Genomic DNA, 18,255 nt, shown 5'->3' on the forward strand with positions numbered 1-18,255 from the left:
AAGTATGGCCAAATTATTTAGGTTTCAAATCCCAACTCCACAGTTTACTAATTGCATGACCTTGGCCAAGTAACTTAACTGCTCTGGGTCTCAGTTTCCTCATCTGTAAATGTAATAATAATAATAGAAACTACTTTATAAGGTGGAATATTAGAATCAAATTAATTTATTTACATACTGAATTTATATATGTGTGTCTATGGGTGTCTTTGTGTGTAGACACACACATAGATGTGTATCAGCTTTTATATATGTATATGTGTGTGTGTACATACACATACACACATATGTATCTTAGAAAATTGGCATAATGTAAGCATGGTATAAATATCAGCCATCACTATTGTTTTTTTTCTCAGTAAGATTATAAATGCTGCTCCAGCCTATCAAAAAAGATCACATCTATCTAATTATTTTTTTTTTTGCCTAACACGAAGTCATGGCTAGTTGGGTGACTTTTAAAAAATTGCCATTTGCTAACCAGTCAGTCCAAAAATTAAATCACCATGTTTCTAATTCACCATGAATTACACTGTTATTTGTCTCTCCATTGTAGAAATTAGTTTCATTTCTCATTATGTTTAATTGTGATTGGATCACTGTAGACTTTTTTCTGTCTTTTTTCTTGTGGTTTGAAGATTTAAATTTGTTATGGAAACAAGCTTTTCAGTTGACCAATGATTAGCTAATTTCTGATAATAGAAAAGGAAACAGATTGCCCCAAGGCTGCTGTTTTCATTTCCTCATGGGAAGAAGAAGCATAGCAGAGAAGAAAGGCAAACTCAAGGCATTGAACCTCTGCTACCATGGGGAACTGGGCTGTGAATGAGGGCATCTCCATCTTTGTCATTGTAAGTACCAATAAGAAAGAAATTACAAATTCTCTAACTTGTCTACGTTCTCTTGAAAATGAAAATAAAGCAAAGCTTTATTTCATTCATTTGAGAAATTGTGTTGAAACTTATTTATGTGAGCATGCATCCATCTGATGGATACAGACTGAATCCATTCTTCCAAATTTACTCATGGAAGGATTGCATCTAGGGGCTCACTTCGCCTAGTTTATTTCTGGAATTTTTTAGAAGTACTAAGTTAGCCAGCGTTTCACAGTGGGAGTAGAAGACATTTCATGATAACGATCCCTGAATATGAATTAGTTACAATGTTAACTCAGAAGCAAAATTTTCTATTTTTTTATGTACTTATACCACCTAAAAATGGGCAATTGAAACTTTATACAGTTTTCCAAATAATAAACACAAGATTGGCTGATGTACGGGAAATTGGCCTGTATGTTCAGTAATTACACCAAAAATAATTGAATTTCTCAATTTTCTCTTTTAAAGAAGTATCTTCTTTCTTCTGAGGTAAACTTTAGTTATTTGTGAAGCTTTTTTTAAAAAGTCAAGGAAAAGGAATTGAAGTAAACTAGATATATGTGTATAATGTTTGTATGATATATATTACACATAGTTACATGTAAATTAATATAATGTGTCATGAGAAACAACTTTTAAGTAAAGTTATGGTGATTTTTCTAATACACATGTTGATCTCTTTAGTTTTTGACATAACAAATATCAACTATTATTTTAAGGTGGTGGTCTCAGCAAAGCAATCACAGATGGTTGGGATGATAGAAATATGATTTATAAGTAGCTTTTCCAGTAGTCAATAAAAGTATTATTCAGATTTTTAAAAAGGACACCTATGAATGAAATTTTTGAAAGAATTTGTCATGAAGTAAATATGACTATTTTAACTGGAGAGGTAGAAACAAGTGGCACAAGTAAAATAAAAGCCACAATATCTTTTTCATTTAAAAAAATCAAGCCAAATTAACACTAATGAAGTACAGAATTGTTCTGAGGACTCAAAGCTCTTAAGTTGATTTCTCATTTCTGTTTTAAGAATAGATGACTCCTATAGAAACTAAGTTCAAATTATACTTTTAGCCCTTACCACAGTTTTCCCAGGGAAATGACCTCTATCTAAATTATGCATTCATATACTTGAAAGTGAAGACACAGCTTGGAAATCAAGAATAAACATGACAAAGTTAGAAAATGGAGAAGTGGTTTTAGCACCTTCTTTTTTGTAAAGAGAGACTGTTCTCCAGCATTGAAGGATATTAAATAAGCTGAAAGCACAGTTAAGAAAAGATAGCCACTGGGGATCTGAAGATAGAGCACCAGGCAGAGTCATTGTTGAATGCAGTCAGTGCTTGAGATGAAATGAACACTCACAGTCTAGAAGGATTTCCTTTTAATAATAATAATAATAAATCCCATGCCTCTCATCCCCTTGGGCTTCCCAGGTGGCTCTGTTGGTAAAGAACCTGCCTGCCAATGAAGGAGACACAAGAGATGCAGGTTCATTCCCAGGGCTTGCGAAGACCCCCTGGACGAGGGCATAGCAACCCACTCCAGTACTCTTGCCTGGAGAATCCCATGGACAGAAGAGCCTGGCAGGCTACAGTCCATAGGGTCACAAAGAGCCAGACACGACTGAAGTGACTTAGCATGCAGTCATCCCCTCATTGATGCTCACTTGAAGCAAAATTCATCAAGTAGAATTAAAGACTGAGGAGAGTCCCACTAACTGGGGCAAGATGCTGTGTGACGGAGGGAGATCTTCCACCTGTGAGAATTGAGAATCGAACCCAGACTCCTCCTGGTGTGAGAAACAGCATAGTAACAGATTCCTTTCCGTTTGAGTCACTTGCTCTCATCTATTAACCTAAGAGGAGGAGAAAGAAACAAGAAGAAATAGACAGATAATGACGGCATAGTGGCCAAGTAGTAGAACAGTCACAGGGGACAAGACAGAGTGGAAAGGTTACTACCAAAGTGCAGAGACACCTTGGCAGGAAAGAGCTGGTTCCACCCAGCTTTGGAACCACCTTTACTGAGGGCTCTCCATGGGGAAGTCCTGACCCTGGTCTGACTCCAACTTGGTGTGAAATTTGCTTGTTGAAACTTGAAAACTTCACGCAACCATTTCTATTTGTGCAGCTGGTATGGCTGGGGATGAACGTCTTCCTCTTTGTCTGGTACTACCGGGTTTATGATATTCCAGATAAGTTCTTTTACACTCGAAAACTTCTTGGGGTAAGTATAAGTTCCATTTCCCATGGTATTGGCTGGCTCCCATGTCTCATCAGAGATTCTTGTCCCTATTCCTCTTAACATTTTAAAGAAATAATTCTGACCAACCCAACAGCACCATCGGCCTCAGTCCCTCCATTGCAACCCCCTGAGCAAGAGTCTTTAGGTCCTCCAGTGTGGGGCAAACAGCAACCTTCCCCTCCCAAGAGCTACTGTGTGCCTGTTTAGCTTAAAGGAGAAATCTAATACCGGCTCTGGAATGGATGGCCAGCTTGAAGAGATCCATCCAGGGTGATACAGGTAGCACAAGTGGGACTGTCTGTATTCTCTAAATCATCAATTCCTACTACTTTTTTGCATGAAAAGCCCTAGTGACATGTTATGAAATAATCTTCAGGAAATAAGCCTCTCCCTACATATGGAGCCTTTGAGGAACTTGCCCAAAGGTCACATCTGTTGACTAGACTGGCGGAGCAAAGGCCCCTGCCTTTCCTTGGGTCTATTAGCATTCTCAGTTTCCTTGAACTACCAGAGTTCTTCTTCATCATAAATGAAATAATTACAATTAGGGCTGCCTCAGAGGATGTCATTTGTTACATCATGCTGAAACCACAAATTGATTCCTTAATGATGCTAATTATAATATGTATTATGCATCATATGCATAAATACTTATAGCATATAATTATACTATATTATTATAATTGTTGTTAATTTATTCAGGTTGATGCTGAAAAGGATGATTTCCTTTTGCATTTTCCTCCCCCCATATTTAATTGCATATATGCAGTTTCTTTAGGCATTACAAGGAACAGTTTTAATGCCAAAGCATTACACCATACCAACTTAGTTACTGTTGAGGTTAGTCTAAGTGCTAAGAAAATCTTCTTTACAAAGCCCCAGTTTCTATACTGAACTCTAATTAATGATATGCATACTGAGGTATTTAGGAGGAAGTGAACTAATGTCTGCAACTTGAAAATGCATCAAAAATAAGATGCATTGATGGATGGATGGATACAGAGGTAGGCAGATGAATGGATAGATTAATAGACATTTGCTAAAGCAAGCTTCATAAAATGTAAAAGGTAGAATCTGGGAGATGAATAAACAGGTATTCATTGTGAAATTATTTCAGATTCTCTTTGTGTTTGAAAATGTTCATAATAAAAATGTTGGGGTGGGGAGCAAGGCCTTAAAAATAAATCCTTGGCTCTGAAGAACCTTCGTTCCCAGATAACTTGATGTTTCTGGAGTATGGTCCTCATGCTTGCTGGGAAGCCTGGAGGTTGGGGGGCCGGAGTGAGATGGGGGAGTGTTCTGGGCTCACAAGAGTCACCTGCTTTTCATCCTGCCCTTTTCAGTCAGCGCTGGCCCTGGCCAGAGCCCCTGCAGCCTGCCTGAATTTCAACTGCATGCTGATTCTGCTGCCTGTCTGTCGAAATCTGCTCTCCTTCCTCAGGGGTTCCAGTGCGGTAAGAACCAACGTTTACAAAGTTTGAGTTCCTCAAAATTTCGAAGGCCATCAAGCTCAACGCCCTTTTATAGGAAAAGCAAACCAAGGGTTTATAAGAATTCCAACCACTGTACAATATTCATTATACAATCAAGCCATGCTTGATTCTCTATTTTTATATTATCTGTCAATGGAGCTCCCTGAGACAACCTTTTAACCTGGAACAGACTTTGAAAACAAAACAAAACCCCCCAAAAAACAAAACAACCAATCTACCTATACCTCCACAATAGCAATAAAGTACATGTACACACACACACAGACAGATATACATAATATGACATATCTGTATGTATACACACATATAGAAATTTATGAGACTGATGTGAAATTTGGGGATTAATCTCATAGTGTCATGTTTTTCAAAATGTTTAAGTCAGAGAAACTCTCTTTGGTGGGTAATATCCCAAGAAGATGGGAACAATGAGCCAAGAGTCACTATGCAATGAATGTGACAGGTGTTTGGTCCATGGAATTGAGGAGTTCAGGCTCTTTCACCCTCACTTCAACAGTCTACTGAACCCCTAATATACTATGCTGGAAGAAAAAAAGATTATGTAGGAAGAACTTTTGTAATCTGTAAAATGGTATACGAATTTCTTATTGTTATACAAAGATGAGAAGCAAGGAACTTGGAATCTACATACATACTCAAATATGATACAAAGCAAAATGTGATGGGTTCCACAAAATGTAACAAAGAAGGAGCTACAGGGAATCAAGCAAAGGCAAAGGAAATTATATCAGGTGGTGCAGGGGCTGAAAAAAAGAATTCTTAGAGAAGGTAGCATCAGGTATGGGCATAAAGGATAAAAATAAGCCTGTAGGAGATATAAAGCACAGGAAATGGTGAAGAAATCATATTCTTGAAAGTCCTGTGTGATCATGACTTGTGGCTTCTCTTTGGCTGTGTTGGCATTCCTGACCACACCACAGAGGGTAGCTCTTCCAGACTTAGGGACTGATGCCTGGGGGGACCCATTCCACTGCTCATTAGTGACTAGTTGCCTCTGTTTGGGGGCTTCCCTGCCAGCTCAGTGGTAAAGAACCTGCCTGCAATGCAGGAGACCCAGGTTCAATCCCTGAGTCAGGAAGATTCCCTGGATTAGGAAATGGCAACCCACTCCAGTATTCTTGCCTGGAAAATCCCACGGACAGAGGAACCTGGTGAGCTACAGTTCATGGGGTTGCAAAGAGTTGGACATGACTTAGCATGCATGCAGCCTCTGTTTTTCCTTTTAATAAAATGCTCCTTTTATATTAACTAGCTTTTTAAAAAATGACCTATTAAATAGAAGTCATTTATAGTGGAGAGAAGCAAGCAATCTACTTTGATGAGAGTGTAAGGATTTTAAATGGTAGATACCTGAGGTCAAGTTGGAGCTTTGCTAGTAAACTTGAACCTGAAATGTATAGCTTAGGTGTTAATCTTAATTGGTAATCAATGACTCCGTGGGGGACGGAAAGTGATCTGAACTGTCAATAACAATTAGAACTTGCCTTGAACTCTACCTCGCTTTTCCCTAGTCTTACTAAATTCACATTGATCCTAAGGAGATTTTTTTTTCTTTAAGAACTATACAACACTTGATTTACAAATATAGGGTTAACAAGCCATAACTAACACATTGATCACAAGGATTTCCAAAATAATCTTAACCTAAGAAACCACAGAGGTAGAACTCCACTTGATGGAAAAGTTTTCTTTTTTATTGAAGTATAATTGATTTACAGTGTTAATCTATGCTGTATACCAAAGTGACTAAGTTATATACATTCTCCTTTATATTCTCTTCCATTATAGTTTATCACAGGACTTTGAATATAGTTCCCTGCTCTATACAGTAGGATCTTGTTGTTCATCCATTCTAAATGTAATAATTTATATCTGCTAATACCAAACTCCATCCCTCCCCCACACTCCTCCCTTTTGGCTACCGCATGTCTGTTCTCTATTTCTGTGATTCCATTTCTGTTTTGTAGAAAGGTTCATTTGTGTCATATTTTAGATTCCATATATAAATATCATATGGGATTTTTCTTTCTCTTTCTGACTTTTTTCACTTAGTATGATGATCTCTAGGTGCGTCTATGTTGCTGTAAATGGCATTATTTTGTTCTTTTTTATGGCTGAGTAATATTTCATTGTATATATGTACCACATCTTCTTTATGCATTCATCTGCTGATGAGCATTTATTTACATTGTTTCCATGTCTCAACTACTGTAAACAGTGCTTCTATGAACATAGGGGTGCATATATAGTTTTTTGTCTGGATATATGCCAAGGAGTGGAATAGCTGGATCATATGGCAATTGATAAGTTTTCTTGAAGGGCGACCTGTAAAGTACAACATCTGGACATTTTCTAAATGAAATTCAGGGACTGTAGCTGTTTTATTCTCCTCCAATACCTCCTGTTCAAATAGTTTCTATTTAGAGGAAGTAAACCCTGAGAAACAGGCAGTGTTTTCACCAGGACAGCCTGTTAAGAAATTCTTGTTACTCCACAGGCTCAAATTGCACTGCCATTTCATGGCTATTATCAGCACATGTGGTAATGGCTGCTTTTAGACTTCCTGTGACCTAAAGGGAGTGAAGATTCTCATGAGGGTCTCTAAAGACAAGGGTGAAATGAGGCTATTCTTCAAATTGCAGAGAAGTTCAGCTCTCTAGCTACAGAGACCTGAACATCAAAGAATGCGTTTTTCAAAAAGGAGGAGCAAGTAACATTCTTTCATAGATGGGATGTGTCCTTCCTTGCAGATTTCCCAACCTGAAATGTGAACTTGGCAAAAAACCTTCTTTTCTGGTTGGTATTAAAATGAGTGGACATACTGTGACTCATTGGAAACGGTAACAGCTGCAACTTACTGAGTCTTCATAAACCTTACCTCCATGAAATCTGCATGTCAGGCCAGTGAGGTGGGGATGAAATTCAATGAGAGTGTTGAGGTTCCAACCCAGGCATTTGTGCCCCCACAGCCTGTCCACTTTCCCACTTGCCACCTAAACTCAAAACTCTTGTGGTCTTAGGAAGTCCATCAAATATATGAATGTTTGGGCAGGCTGAATAAACTAACCTAGAAGTGGCAAGGATGTTGTAGATTCAAGGATTTATTAGTTGGCCTTTATGAAAACTAAACAGTCACAGAACTTCAGTGTCTAATGGTCTTAATCCTTTAGAGCTGGCTTTATAATCCTTCTGGTTAGCTGGAGAAAGAAAGCCCCAGGGTTGGCCTTTCCCAGGGAAGATAGGGGTAAACACTCTGAGCCTGCTATGTTGAGGGAAATGGGGAATGGTGGGACTCAGCAGACAGAAGTCCCTAAAGAAACCTTAACAACCTCAGCTTGGATGGAAGTTCTAGTCTGAAGATCAGAAAGAAACAGAAATGTGAGAGAGTGAGCTCTTTTCTATAACCTTATATAGCCTGTGAGTCAGAGGCTGTCAATGTAGCCCTCTATCTAACATGTGGTCCAGGGCAAGGCTCTTAGACTTCCTGTCTTGTAGCTGTTTTTTTTTTTTTTCTTCTCTTTGTTGTTGTTTTTAGCTTAAAAGCAAATGAAATAATGCAAATGTAAGAACAGATATGAATGATATTCTAAAAGTGTATTAATTGACTAAGTCTGTCAACTAGTGAGTTGTCAGTGAACAAATATTTGTTGAGTGCCAACTATGTGCTAAGCACAGGGACACATAGTGAGTAGAGGGTAAGACATGGATGAGCCACGAGCTCAGAGAGCTTAGAGTTTTATGGAAGAGATAGAAGATAAACATGGAATTTTAAAATTATAGACAGTGCTACACGAATCCAGTGGTGATCTTCATATTTATCGCATATTCTAATGCTTCCAGGTTTCTGTCAGCTTCTTTGCCTGAGTTCTGTAGAGTCAAGGCTGGCTTTGCAATTTCTCTCAAATTGCATATAAATATCTAATTCAGATTCATTTATGGCATTTGTGGTGAGACCAGGTGTACATAAAATAGAACTTTAAAGTTTCCGTAACACTCATGTTACAGAAGCTAATGTTATGCTCCATTAAATATGTAGTTCTGTAGTTTGTAGTTCTGTTTCTCAATTTTTTTAAAATTTTTTACTCTTGCAGTTTGAATCAAGCATAGAAATCTGCCAAGGTGACTGAGTAATCTCCCTTGCACTTGAATGTTAGCTTATTGAGATTGAGCAAGGCTCTAGCTGACAGTAACAGAGGACCTCCCCGTTATAAGTCAATGGAGTGGAAGTTCCCTGATGGTCCTGTGGCTAAGGCTCCATGCTCTCAATCCCTGATTGAGGAACTAGATCCTGCGTGCCTCTACTGAGGATCCCTCATGCCACAACTAAGACCCAGCACAGCCAAATAGATAAATATTATTCAAAAAAAAGAAGTCACTGGTCATTCAATGAAGAAGCTATGGTGCATGATGGCAGCTTGGGTCATTAGTAGGTGGCTGATGGTAATTCACAAGTGACTCAAAATCATAAAAATTATATCTGCATGGTAGTGAAGAAGAATAAAGCCCTGGGCAGTCACAGGCAGCAAAGCCCTCCCTTCCCAACCAACCATCTCACCCGCCCCCCCACACACCCCTTGTCAGGAAACGATGAGGAAATTGTATCTGGAAGCCTGGTATAATCATGATGAATGGCTTCTCTTTGGAGGTGTTTGCCATTCCTGACCACATTATAGAGGGTGACTAGGAAAAAAATGAGGGATTGGTGCCCTAGTAGGACCCCATTCTACTAACTCATTAGCGACTACAAGTCTCTGTTTTTCTTTTTAATAAAATGTATATGGTGGTGGTTTAGTCACTAAGTCATGTCTGACTCTTACAACCCCATGGACTGTAGCCCACCAGGCTCCTCTGTCCATGTGGGTTCTCCAGGCAAGCAAGAATACTGGAGTGGGTTGCCATTCCCTTCTCCAGGGCATCTTCCCTACCCAGGGATCGAACCCGGGTCTCCTGCTTGGCAGGCAGATTTTTTACCACTGAGCCATCTGGGAAGCTTCAGTTTTGTTTTCTGTAAAATGAAAATAGTAATATTTATCTGGTTATATTAAATGGTGTAGTGATTATGGATAAGCTGCCTGGCTCATAGAAGGCACTCAACAAAGCCTAATTGTTTTTTTCCCTTTTTCTGGAATCATGTGTCTTCCTTACTAGTATTTCTGCAGTTTCAGGAATCTGCTTTCATGGTCTGTTTGGCCTGCCCTCCCTAAATGTAACTAACTCCAAGATAGTAGAGTAAGCACAATTTTCCATGTAATTCTATTTTTTCTGTAAAACCAGAATATTTTATTAAAAATAAGTAAGTCAAATATTTAATACCCCTGTATTGAAATTAAATATGTTTAGAACCAGTTATTTATAATACCTAAGTTTCTTGTTTTGTTTTGGGGTTTTTTCGCCCTGGTCTCCTTAAAAGTTTTCTGAATCTTTATGCCAGTACATCTACCCTTGGAAACAAAGCAGCCAGAGCGAGCACTTGACTCCTTTTCAGGAAAACAAGGTTCTGATTCAACCAAAAAGCAGGGTTTTTTCTCTATTTTGGGCGATGACCTGAATCCAGATTGAAGCATTGAAACCCACAGCTTCTAACATATGTTCGTAAGAAAATTACACTAACCAACTGGCCATAATTCCATTGTAATGCCAAGGTAATCATAAAAGGTATGAAATATCAGATTGTTAATATCTCTAGCATCAGGGAACTGGGGTTTAGACCCCAGCCAATTCTGTCACTTATTAACTATGAAACCTAGGGGAAGGTAACCTCTCTATGCCTGTCATGTGGTAATAACAATGGTACCTCCCACATAGAATTAATGTAAGAATGAAATGAGTCAATGCATGTAAAACACTTATGCACAAGCTCTTTGTAAATACCCTTGGCTACTATTAGTTTTGCTGTGATTGTTTTAATGATTTCCCTTGTTTTGTTGTCTCTATCAACATGTGCAGGTGGACACTTTTCTACCTCTCATAGTGTGTATTTCCTGGAAGGGTGCTATTCTAAAACTATTCACTTGTTGTAGAACTGTTCATTTGTCTGTGTCCCCACTGGACCTTCGGATCTTTGAGGGTATCCCTGTCCTTATAAAATTTCTATATCCTCTCTTTATTGAGTAAATTAATCTGAACTAGAAGCTACATAGTTTGATGCTTTCTGTCCAAATTCATATTTTATACCATTAAGCAATGAATTCCATGCGAGGCTTTTTATGTTAATAGTATGAGAACCTAAAACATTGCTTAAGCCAATCATGCTACTCATTGGCTGTTTGACCTATCTGAGCCTCAGTTTTCTTATCTGTCAAATGGGTAGGATGATATAGCTTTGTTTATTTTTTAGAGAATTGGTTGTAATAATTAAATGAGAAAATGTGTCTAATATCTGACACAGAGAAAACTTTCTTGTTAACAATTACTATTTTTCCCTTTAATCCAAAGTGCTGCTCAACAAGAATTCGGAGACAACTAGACAGGAACCTCACCTTTCATAAAATGGTGGCATGGATGATTGCACTTCACACTGGTAAGTTCATTCAGATATTTGAGATTGCAAAGAAAACCTGAAACCAGAGTATTCCCTCTAAGATACTTTTAAAATAAGAGATCAGCCTTTGCAGGTAGGTTGAGATTTTTTTTGAACGAGTTCTGTTAGAAAAATATTCAACACTCTTTCTGCCATCCCAACATTAGGATTTATTCCTTCAGGTCTTAAAACGTTATTCCCTAAGGCTCTTCTGATAAAATCCCAGTGCACTCCCCCTTTTCCACACTTTTTAATGGGAAAACTGTTAGTTCACATATAAGAACTTTTGTTCATTCACTTTTAAAAAAATACTTGGTTGACACGATTGAGCGACTGAACTGAAGCAATAACAGTCTAGATCAAGAAATGGAACATTATCAGGCTGCAGCTCATTCTCTGGGCTCCTAAGTCACCCCCATCACAAAGAATCACCATCCTGATGACTAACTCCCTTGAATAGCTACTCTTACTTTCAGCTTTATATAAATCAAATTATGCTGTATATGATTAGACAGAGGTTTCCTCCATTCACTATCAGCTTCTGAGACCTGTCCATGTAGTTCATTCATTCTCGTTGTTGATTCATTGAGCACTGTTTGAACATACTATGATTTATTTATTTATTCTTTTATTGATGAATATTTGTCATAACAGCTGCTTAGTTATTAAAATAGTGCTTTCATAAAAAAAAATACTTGGTTGAACGTATAGATCCATGGATTTCTTGCAGTAACCCTACAAGGACCATAGCCCATAAATTGAGAATCAAAGGCAGACATTATGAGCTAAAGATTTTATTTTTATTATTGTTTATATATGTATATATAATAGTATTCATGTATTTATATGTGTTAAATATTTTGTTTTATTACTATAATTATTAAGAAAGTGGTGTTTGTGTAAGAAGGGATCCTTATCAAATCTTCACTACTTTATCATAGAGTCAGGAAATGGCAGCCCACTCCAGTATTCTTCCTGGAAAATTCCATGGACAGAGAAGGCTGGCAGGCTACAGTCCATGGGATCACAATGAATCAGACATGACTGAGCGACTGAGGACCACACAGACACACATACACACAGGGACTGTAGCCAGAAACTCGGCTCCAAATAAAATTATGTACACCACTCACCCTCTTTGTTTCTCTTCTCTGCCCTCTTTAGCAATTCACACCATTGCACATCTATTTAATGTGGAGTGGTGTGTGAATGCCCGAGTCAACAATTCTGATCCTTATTCAATAGCACTCTCTGACATTGGAGATAAGCCCGGTGAAACTTACCTCAATTTTGTTCGACAGAGAATCAAGGTAAGCCTCTAACTTCCTAATTCAGATGTTCTCTAGACTATTAAAACTGAGGATTAGATTTCAGTGAGTGAACAATTTTACTTGGTCAGAACAGCAACAAGGACAAAAGTAGACTAACTATATCAGAGGGCCAGGTCTGTAGGTTCTAAGAATGTGGCCACAGAGAAAATGCCTCCCATACTCCTGATGCTAAATGTGGAAGGTGACGAGATGTTTTCCAGTTTCTTAAACTCGCCTGTAAGAACGAGTATACATGAAGCCTGGAGCAACTCAGGCTTATCCTTGACAAGGCCCAGCAGTCAAAGAAAGCCAGGAACATCGTCTAGTCAAACAAACTTGGGTTTATTACTTACTGCAGCAAAGAAACCTCACACTCTGAGGAAATCTGGGGTTTCTCAGGAGGATGTTGAGAAAGGCTTGTTGTGGGATTTGTGTCAGATGATTTGGGAGGGGTTTCAGAAAACAAACATTTGCTCTGGGTCAGATTCAGTCCGGAATTGGGGATAGTTCCAGCATTAAGTATCTTAATAATTTTTTTTCTAGGAGGCAGAAGAATGGGGCTAAGTCTGTAATAGGCTAAGAAGCAGCAGTCATGCGTGTGTTGGTCTTGAATGACAAGGTCACAGAATGACCTTGTCTGATGTTGGTGTTCTATGAAACTGTTTATGTGAAATAGGGAAGCTTCTGACTGAGGTGTTAATACCAGGTCAGCCACCAGCTGACACCCATCAGCAATGCTTTTCCTCTTTCTTGCTTACAACATCTGATAGGTGGCCTCTGTCTGCTAATTGCTCCAGCAGCAGCCATATGGGCAATCCACAGGCAAGGACTTCTTCCCTTCCAGTAGTTGCTAGAGCCTTCTATGCTCAGAGGGAGAAGGTCGAAATCATCTTCATGTGCCCAGTGGTTGGGTAGGATAGCTGAATCAAATCACTCACTATACACTGAATTCCAAACACATTTTCTTGTCCGTTTAGATTACCAAAAAAGTCCTTTAATTTTGCAGAAATCATTATCCTCAGGCTGATATTTAAAAATGTGATCTATTTAGGGACAGAATTAAACAGCATCAAATAAAATAGGAATTCTTTTTCTATGATGTCTTGGATGATTTTTCTTTTATTTATACAATGATACATAGAGGCCACACTGGGAACATATCAAGTGAGCTGACACTGCAGTGCTGGGCTCAGATCACTCTTCTGATCTCTGTTCCCCCGCCCTTCTGTGTGCTTTCATTTTCAATTGCCTGTATTTGTGTTTCTTCCTCAGAGGATTGCCCTGGGGCTACTGGAGGCCCTTTGCCCACAAGCTCCAAGATCTGAAAGGGCCTAGGTAGCTATCTTGCTGAGCTGGTCTCAACCAATAACTGATGGGTTCGGGCCATAAAAACTCAGCTTCTTTGCCTCTAGTCAGGATAAACATTGAGGTGTGTTTGACCCTCGGCAGTTTCCCTGCAGCATCAGGCTGAAGATTTGGCCTAAGATCACCCTCTCGGAAAGGACCCTGATGCAGGGAAAGATTGAAGACAAAAGAAAAGGAGGCAGCAGAGGATGAGATGGTTAGATAGCATCACCGACTCAGATTCATGGACATGAATCTGAGCAAACTCTGGGAGCTAGTGGAGGACAGAGGGGCCTGGTGGTCTGCAGACCATGGGACACAACTAAGCCACTGAACAACACCCTCTTATTTGACTTGACATGTTCCTCTTTCCTGTTCTCTTACCAGTTTCTTCAGGAGCACATTCTTTCAAAATCACTTACCCATGAATCCTCATCTCAGGATCTGGTCAGGAGGAACATAACCTAAGATGTGGCATGCCCAGAATACTTTTACAAGCTAAGCATTGTAACACTTTCCAAATCAAAACGAGAAAAGAGCTTCTGACCCTTTTAGGACATAGAGTTGACAAATGTCCTTTTTTCTGATACTGAGAACTACTTCTGTATATCAATTGATATTTCTGATGACACCTCAACCATGTTAGACTTTTAATTTGGAACTATCCATTCTAAGTCTACATGGGCTTCCCTGATGGCTCAGTGGTAAAGAATTCACCTGCCAGTGCAGGAGACATGGATTCGATCCCTGGGTCAGGAAGATCCCCTGGAGAAGGAAATGGCAACCCACTCCAGTACTCTTGTCTGGAGAATTCCATGGACAGAGGAGCCTAGTGGGCTACAGTCCATGGAGTTGCAAGAGAGTCAGTCACAGCTAAGAGACTAAACAACAACAATTCAAAGTCTGTACCACCCTGTTGAGGGATGGTTAGGATTATCTAAAGAGGGAAAGAACATACCTATTGCCCTATTCATTGGACACTCTAGAGATGGGGAGTCCTGCATCTGAGAGCATACAAATAATGTGTGTGTGTTTGTGTCTGTGTCTGTGTATTTTACAGAATCCTGAAGGAGGCCTGTATGTGGCTGTGACTCGGTTGGCAGGCATCACCGGAGTCGTCATTACACTGTGCCTGATATTAATTATCACATCCTCCACCAAAACCATCCGGAGGTCTTATTTTGAAGTGTTTTGGTACACACACCATCTCTTTGTGATCTTCTTCATTGGTCTCGCCATCCATGGAGCTGAGTGAGTATTTAAACTCCAAGGCCAAGTACTTTATGCCCCTCAGTTCCCAGACGTGGTGCTCTGTTAAGAGGCACAGTGACCCTGTCTTGGTGTGATCAGCCTGTCTGTTGAGAGAATAAGAGGTGAAAACAGAAGTCACTTTGATAAAAACCACTCAGTACCACTTTAGTTTCTGGTACGCAACTCATAACTATTCATAGTGCAGTTATTTAGAGCAAGCTTGAAAAATACACCAAAGTTTTGAATATCTTTGCAAGCATATATGAAGCATTCTGAGAGTGCTGGTAGAGTCTTGGATGTCTGCAATGATGTTTCCCATGGCTTAATCCCTCATAAATTAGACAAATTCCCAAACCAGGGAGGGTAATGATTCATCAGGTGAAAGGGTCTGCTGTAGTTCAATGAGTTTTGATTCAAGCCAATCATTCACTGATTACCTACTGTGTATGAGGGCCAATCTCAGACACAGTCGGGAATACTAGAACAACAAACACATGGTTATTGCCTTCAAGCATCCTAACATAATAAAGGGAAGACCTAAGCTTCTATTGAGCATCTGTGACAGACATGTTTCTTTTAACCTGTAAAAGGAAGACATGCTCTTACTGTCCTCCTTTCCTGGGGAAATGATAGACAAGGAAACAGACTTTAAAAAGGTAAGTACAGGGTTGGCCAGAAAGTTAATTTGGCTTTTTCTGTACCATCCTATGTACAAACCCAAATGAACTTTTTGGCCAACCCAGTATGTAGCCAAGCCACCACCAGTTTATCAGTGGTTTAGATGGGATTGGAGCTCAGAGGGGCTAAGGCAGGCCGCGATGAATCTGTCCTAGAGACACTCAGTGCCTGGATGTGCGGTTGAGAGAGTTTGCCTTATTGGGACCCCTGTTTCATACCAGGCTTCCTTTTTCTACTGTTTCACACTAGCTGATTCTCCCACCTGCACGCAAAAGCAGGCCTGGGAAGTTCCCCAGTGGGTACTGGGCTGCAGATAACTAAGAGTAGAGGAAGTAGGTGCTCAAGGCTCAGTGACTCTGCTCTGAGTCAAGTCGGCCTAGAAGGGGCTGAGACTTGAGTATGAAAAGGGGAAGAGTGGGGGAAAGCAGCCTGTGGCAACTCCTCATGTGGATTCTTTTTAAAAAATGTTTTATTGAAATACAGTTGAGGTACCATGTCATGTTAGTTTCAGGTGTACATCAAAATAACTCACACATTCTTTTTCATCTTCTTTTCCATTATGGTTTATTACCAAATATTGAATACAGTTCCCTCTCCTCGTGTGCATTCTTGATCAACTTGCAGACCCTGACCCCTGGTCATCCCTTTCTTTTCTTTTTTTTTTTTTTGGTCATCCCTTTCTAAGCACTGAAATATCTGTATAGACAAAGACTCTTTCAGTTTAGTTCAGTCACTCAGTCGTGTCCTGCTCTTTGTAACCCCATGGATTGCAGGATGCCAGGCTTCCGTATCCATCACCAACTCCCAAAGCTTACTCACACTCATGTCCATAGAGTTGATGATGCCATCCAACCATCTCATCCTCTGTTGTCCCCTTCTCCTCCTGCCTTCAATCTTTCCCAGCATCAGGGTCTTTTCAAATGAGTCAGCTCTTCTTTGTATCAGGTGGCCAAACTATTGGAGTTTCAGCTTCAGCATCAGCCCTTCCAGTGAATATTCAGGACTGATTTCCTTTAGGATAGACTAGTTGGATCTCCTTGCAGTCCAAGGGACTCTCAAGAGTCTTCTCCAATGCCACAGTTCAAAGGCATCAATTCGTTGATGCTCAGCCTTCTTTATAGTCCAACTCTCACATCCATACATGACTACTGGAAAACCCTCTTAAACCAATGAGTATCTTTAAATGGGACTCAGTCATCATCCAGTTGTTTAAGAGAATCCTAGAGAAAAAAAATTAATCTCTTCCCCCCTCTAGCTGAGTAATTCCACCACTTTACATTTGTATAGATTCATAAATTTGTATCTTTTTTTTTTTTTTTTGGCCACGGATCATGTGGTATCCTAGTTCCCAGCCAGGGATTGAAACTGTGCCCCCTACATTTGAAGTGCAGAGACTTAATCACTGGACTGCCAAGGAAGTCCCTCATAGATATGTATCTTATTGTGGAGCAGGCAGAGGACAGATATGTTCCCTGTTCTCCATCTGAGGAGAATCTGCCACTTACACTGGTTGACTGATTAGTTAGTCTCATAGCTAGGTAGCAGCTGAACTGGGATTAAAATGCACGTTTTCTGACTTCCGGTCGTGGCACTGAGAAAAGAAGAAAGTCAGATTTATTTTTTCTGTCACTCCCCATGTGATCTTGAACATTAAGAACTCTAATAGTTACCGTTTGTTTTGTTTTGTTTTTCAAAAATATGTATGGATGATCCAAAACTTACCCTGTAGATGTAATGTTACATATAAATATCCTTTGTGCCACCATACATGGTTTTTCTTTTTATTCTTTTCCTCTTTTTTTGGCTATGCTGCACAGCATGTGGGATGTGGGATGTGAGATCTTAGTTCCCAGACCAGGGATCAAACCCACATCCCCTGCAATGGAAGTTTGGAATCTCAACCACTGGATTTCCAGAGAAGTCCCCATATAATTTTTTTTCTATTGCTAAAGATCATGCATTTTTTCCCTTCCTCTAATCTACTTGGAGGGGGCAATAAGATATTGCTTCTAAATGAAAAGTATAAGACCCATATTAGAATACTAAGAACATGTTCAGAATCTCAAAAAATTAAGAACTTAATGTCTCATTTCTAAATGATCAGGACTTACATTTCCTCCTCAGGCGGATTGTACGTGGGCAGACTAACGAGAGTTTGTTAAAACACCAACCAAGAAACTGTTATCAAAACATCTCACAGTGGGGAAAAATAAAGAACTGCCCAATCCCGGAGTTCTCTGGGAACCCTCCTATGGTACGTACAACCCATTGTTGCTATTATAGTTTCATTACCTACAATCTTCAAGCTGCGTCTAAGAAATACATACAAATGTCATAGAGTTGTCCATTATGAATGTCATAGAACTGCTAGGATAAGTATCCAGTGTTTTTCTGCTATGCTGATTGTCTAGAATTAGTTCTTGAAAAGTAACCTAAAGGTTACTTTTTACATTAGTCTGTTATGAGCATCCTGATATAAAACTTGGAAAAGTATTGTTTTTTTAAAGTGCATT

General features: G+C 39.4%; 1 protein-coding gene across 1 annotated transcript in view; it reads left to right on the forward strand.

Moving 5' to 3' along the window:
* Positions 1 to 747: 747 nt before the first annotated feature.
* Positions 748 to 18,255, forward strand: part of CYBB (cytochrome b-245 beta chain) — a 30,725-nt gene continuing 13,217 nt past the window's right edge. The window contains exons 1-7 of the mRNA XM_065914778.1: positions 748 to 851; positions 3,015 to 3,110; positions 4,472 to 4,582; positions 11,075 to 11,159; positions 12,324 to 12,469; positions 14,874 to 15,064; positions 17,867 to 17,996. Coding sequence (XP_065770850.1) covers positions 807 to 851; positions 3,015 to 3,110; positions 4,472 to 4,582; positions 11,075 to 11,159; positions 12,324 to 12,469; positions 14,874 to 15,064; positions 17,867 to 17,996 — 804 coding nt within the window. The 5' untranslated portion in view covers positions 748 to 806. The remainder of the gene's footprint in view (positions 852 to 3,014; positions 3,111 to 4,471; positions 4,583 to 11,074; positions 11,160 to 12,323; positions 12,470 to 14,873; positions 15,065 to 17,866; positions 17,997 to 18,255) is intronic.

Source organism: Muntiacus reevesi, chromosome X (genome assembly GCF_963930625.1).
Source record: "Muntiacus reevesi chromosome X, mMunRee1.1, whole genome shotgun sequence".
NCBI lineage: Eukaryota > Metazoa > Chordata > Mammalia > Artiodactyla > Cervidae > Muntiacus > Muntiacus reevesi.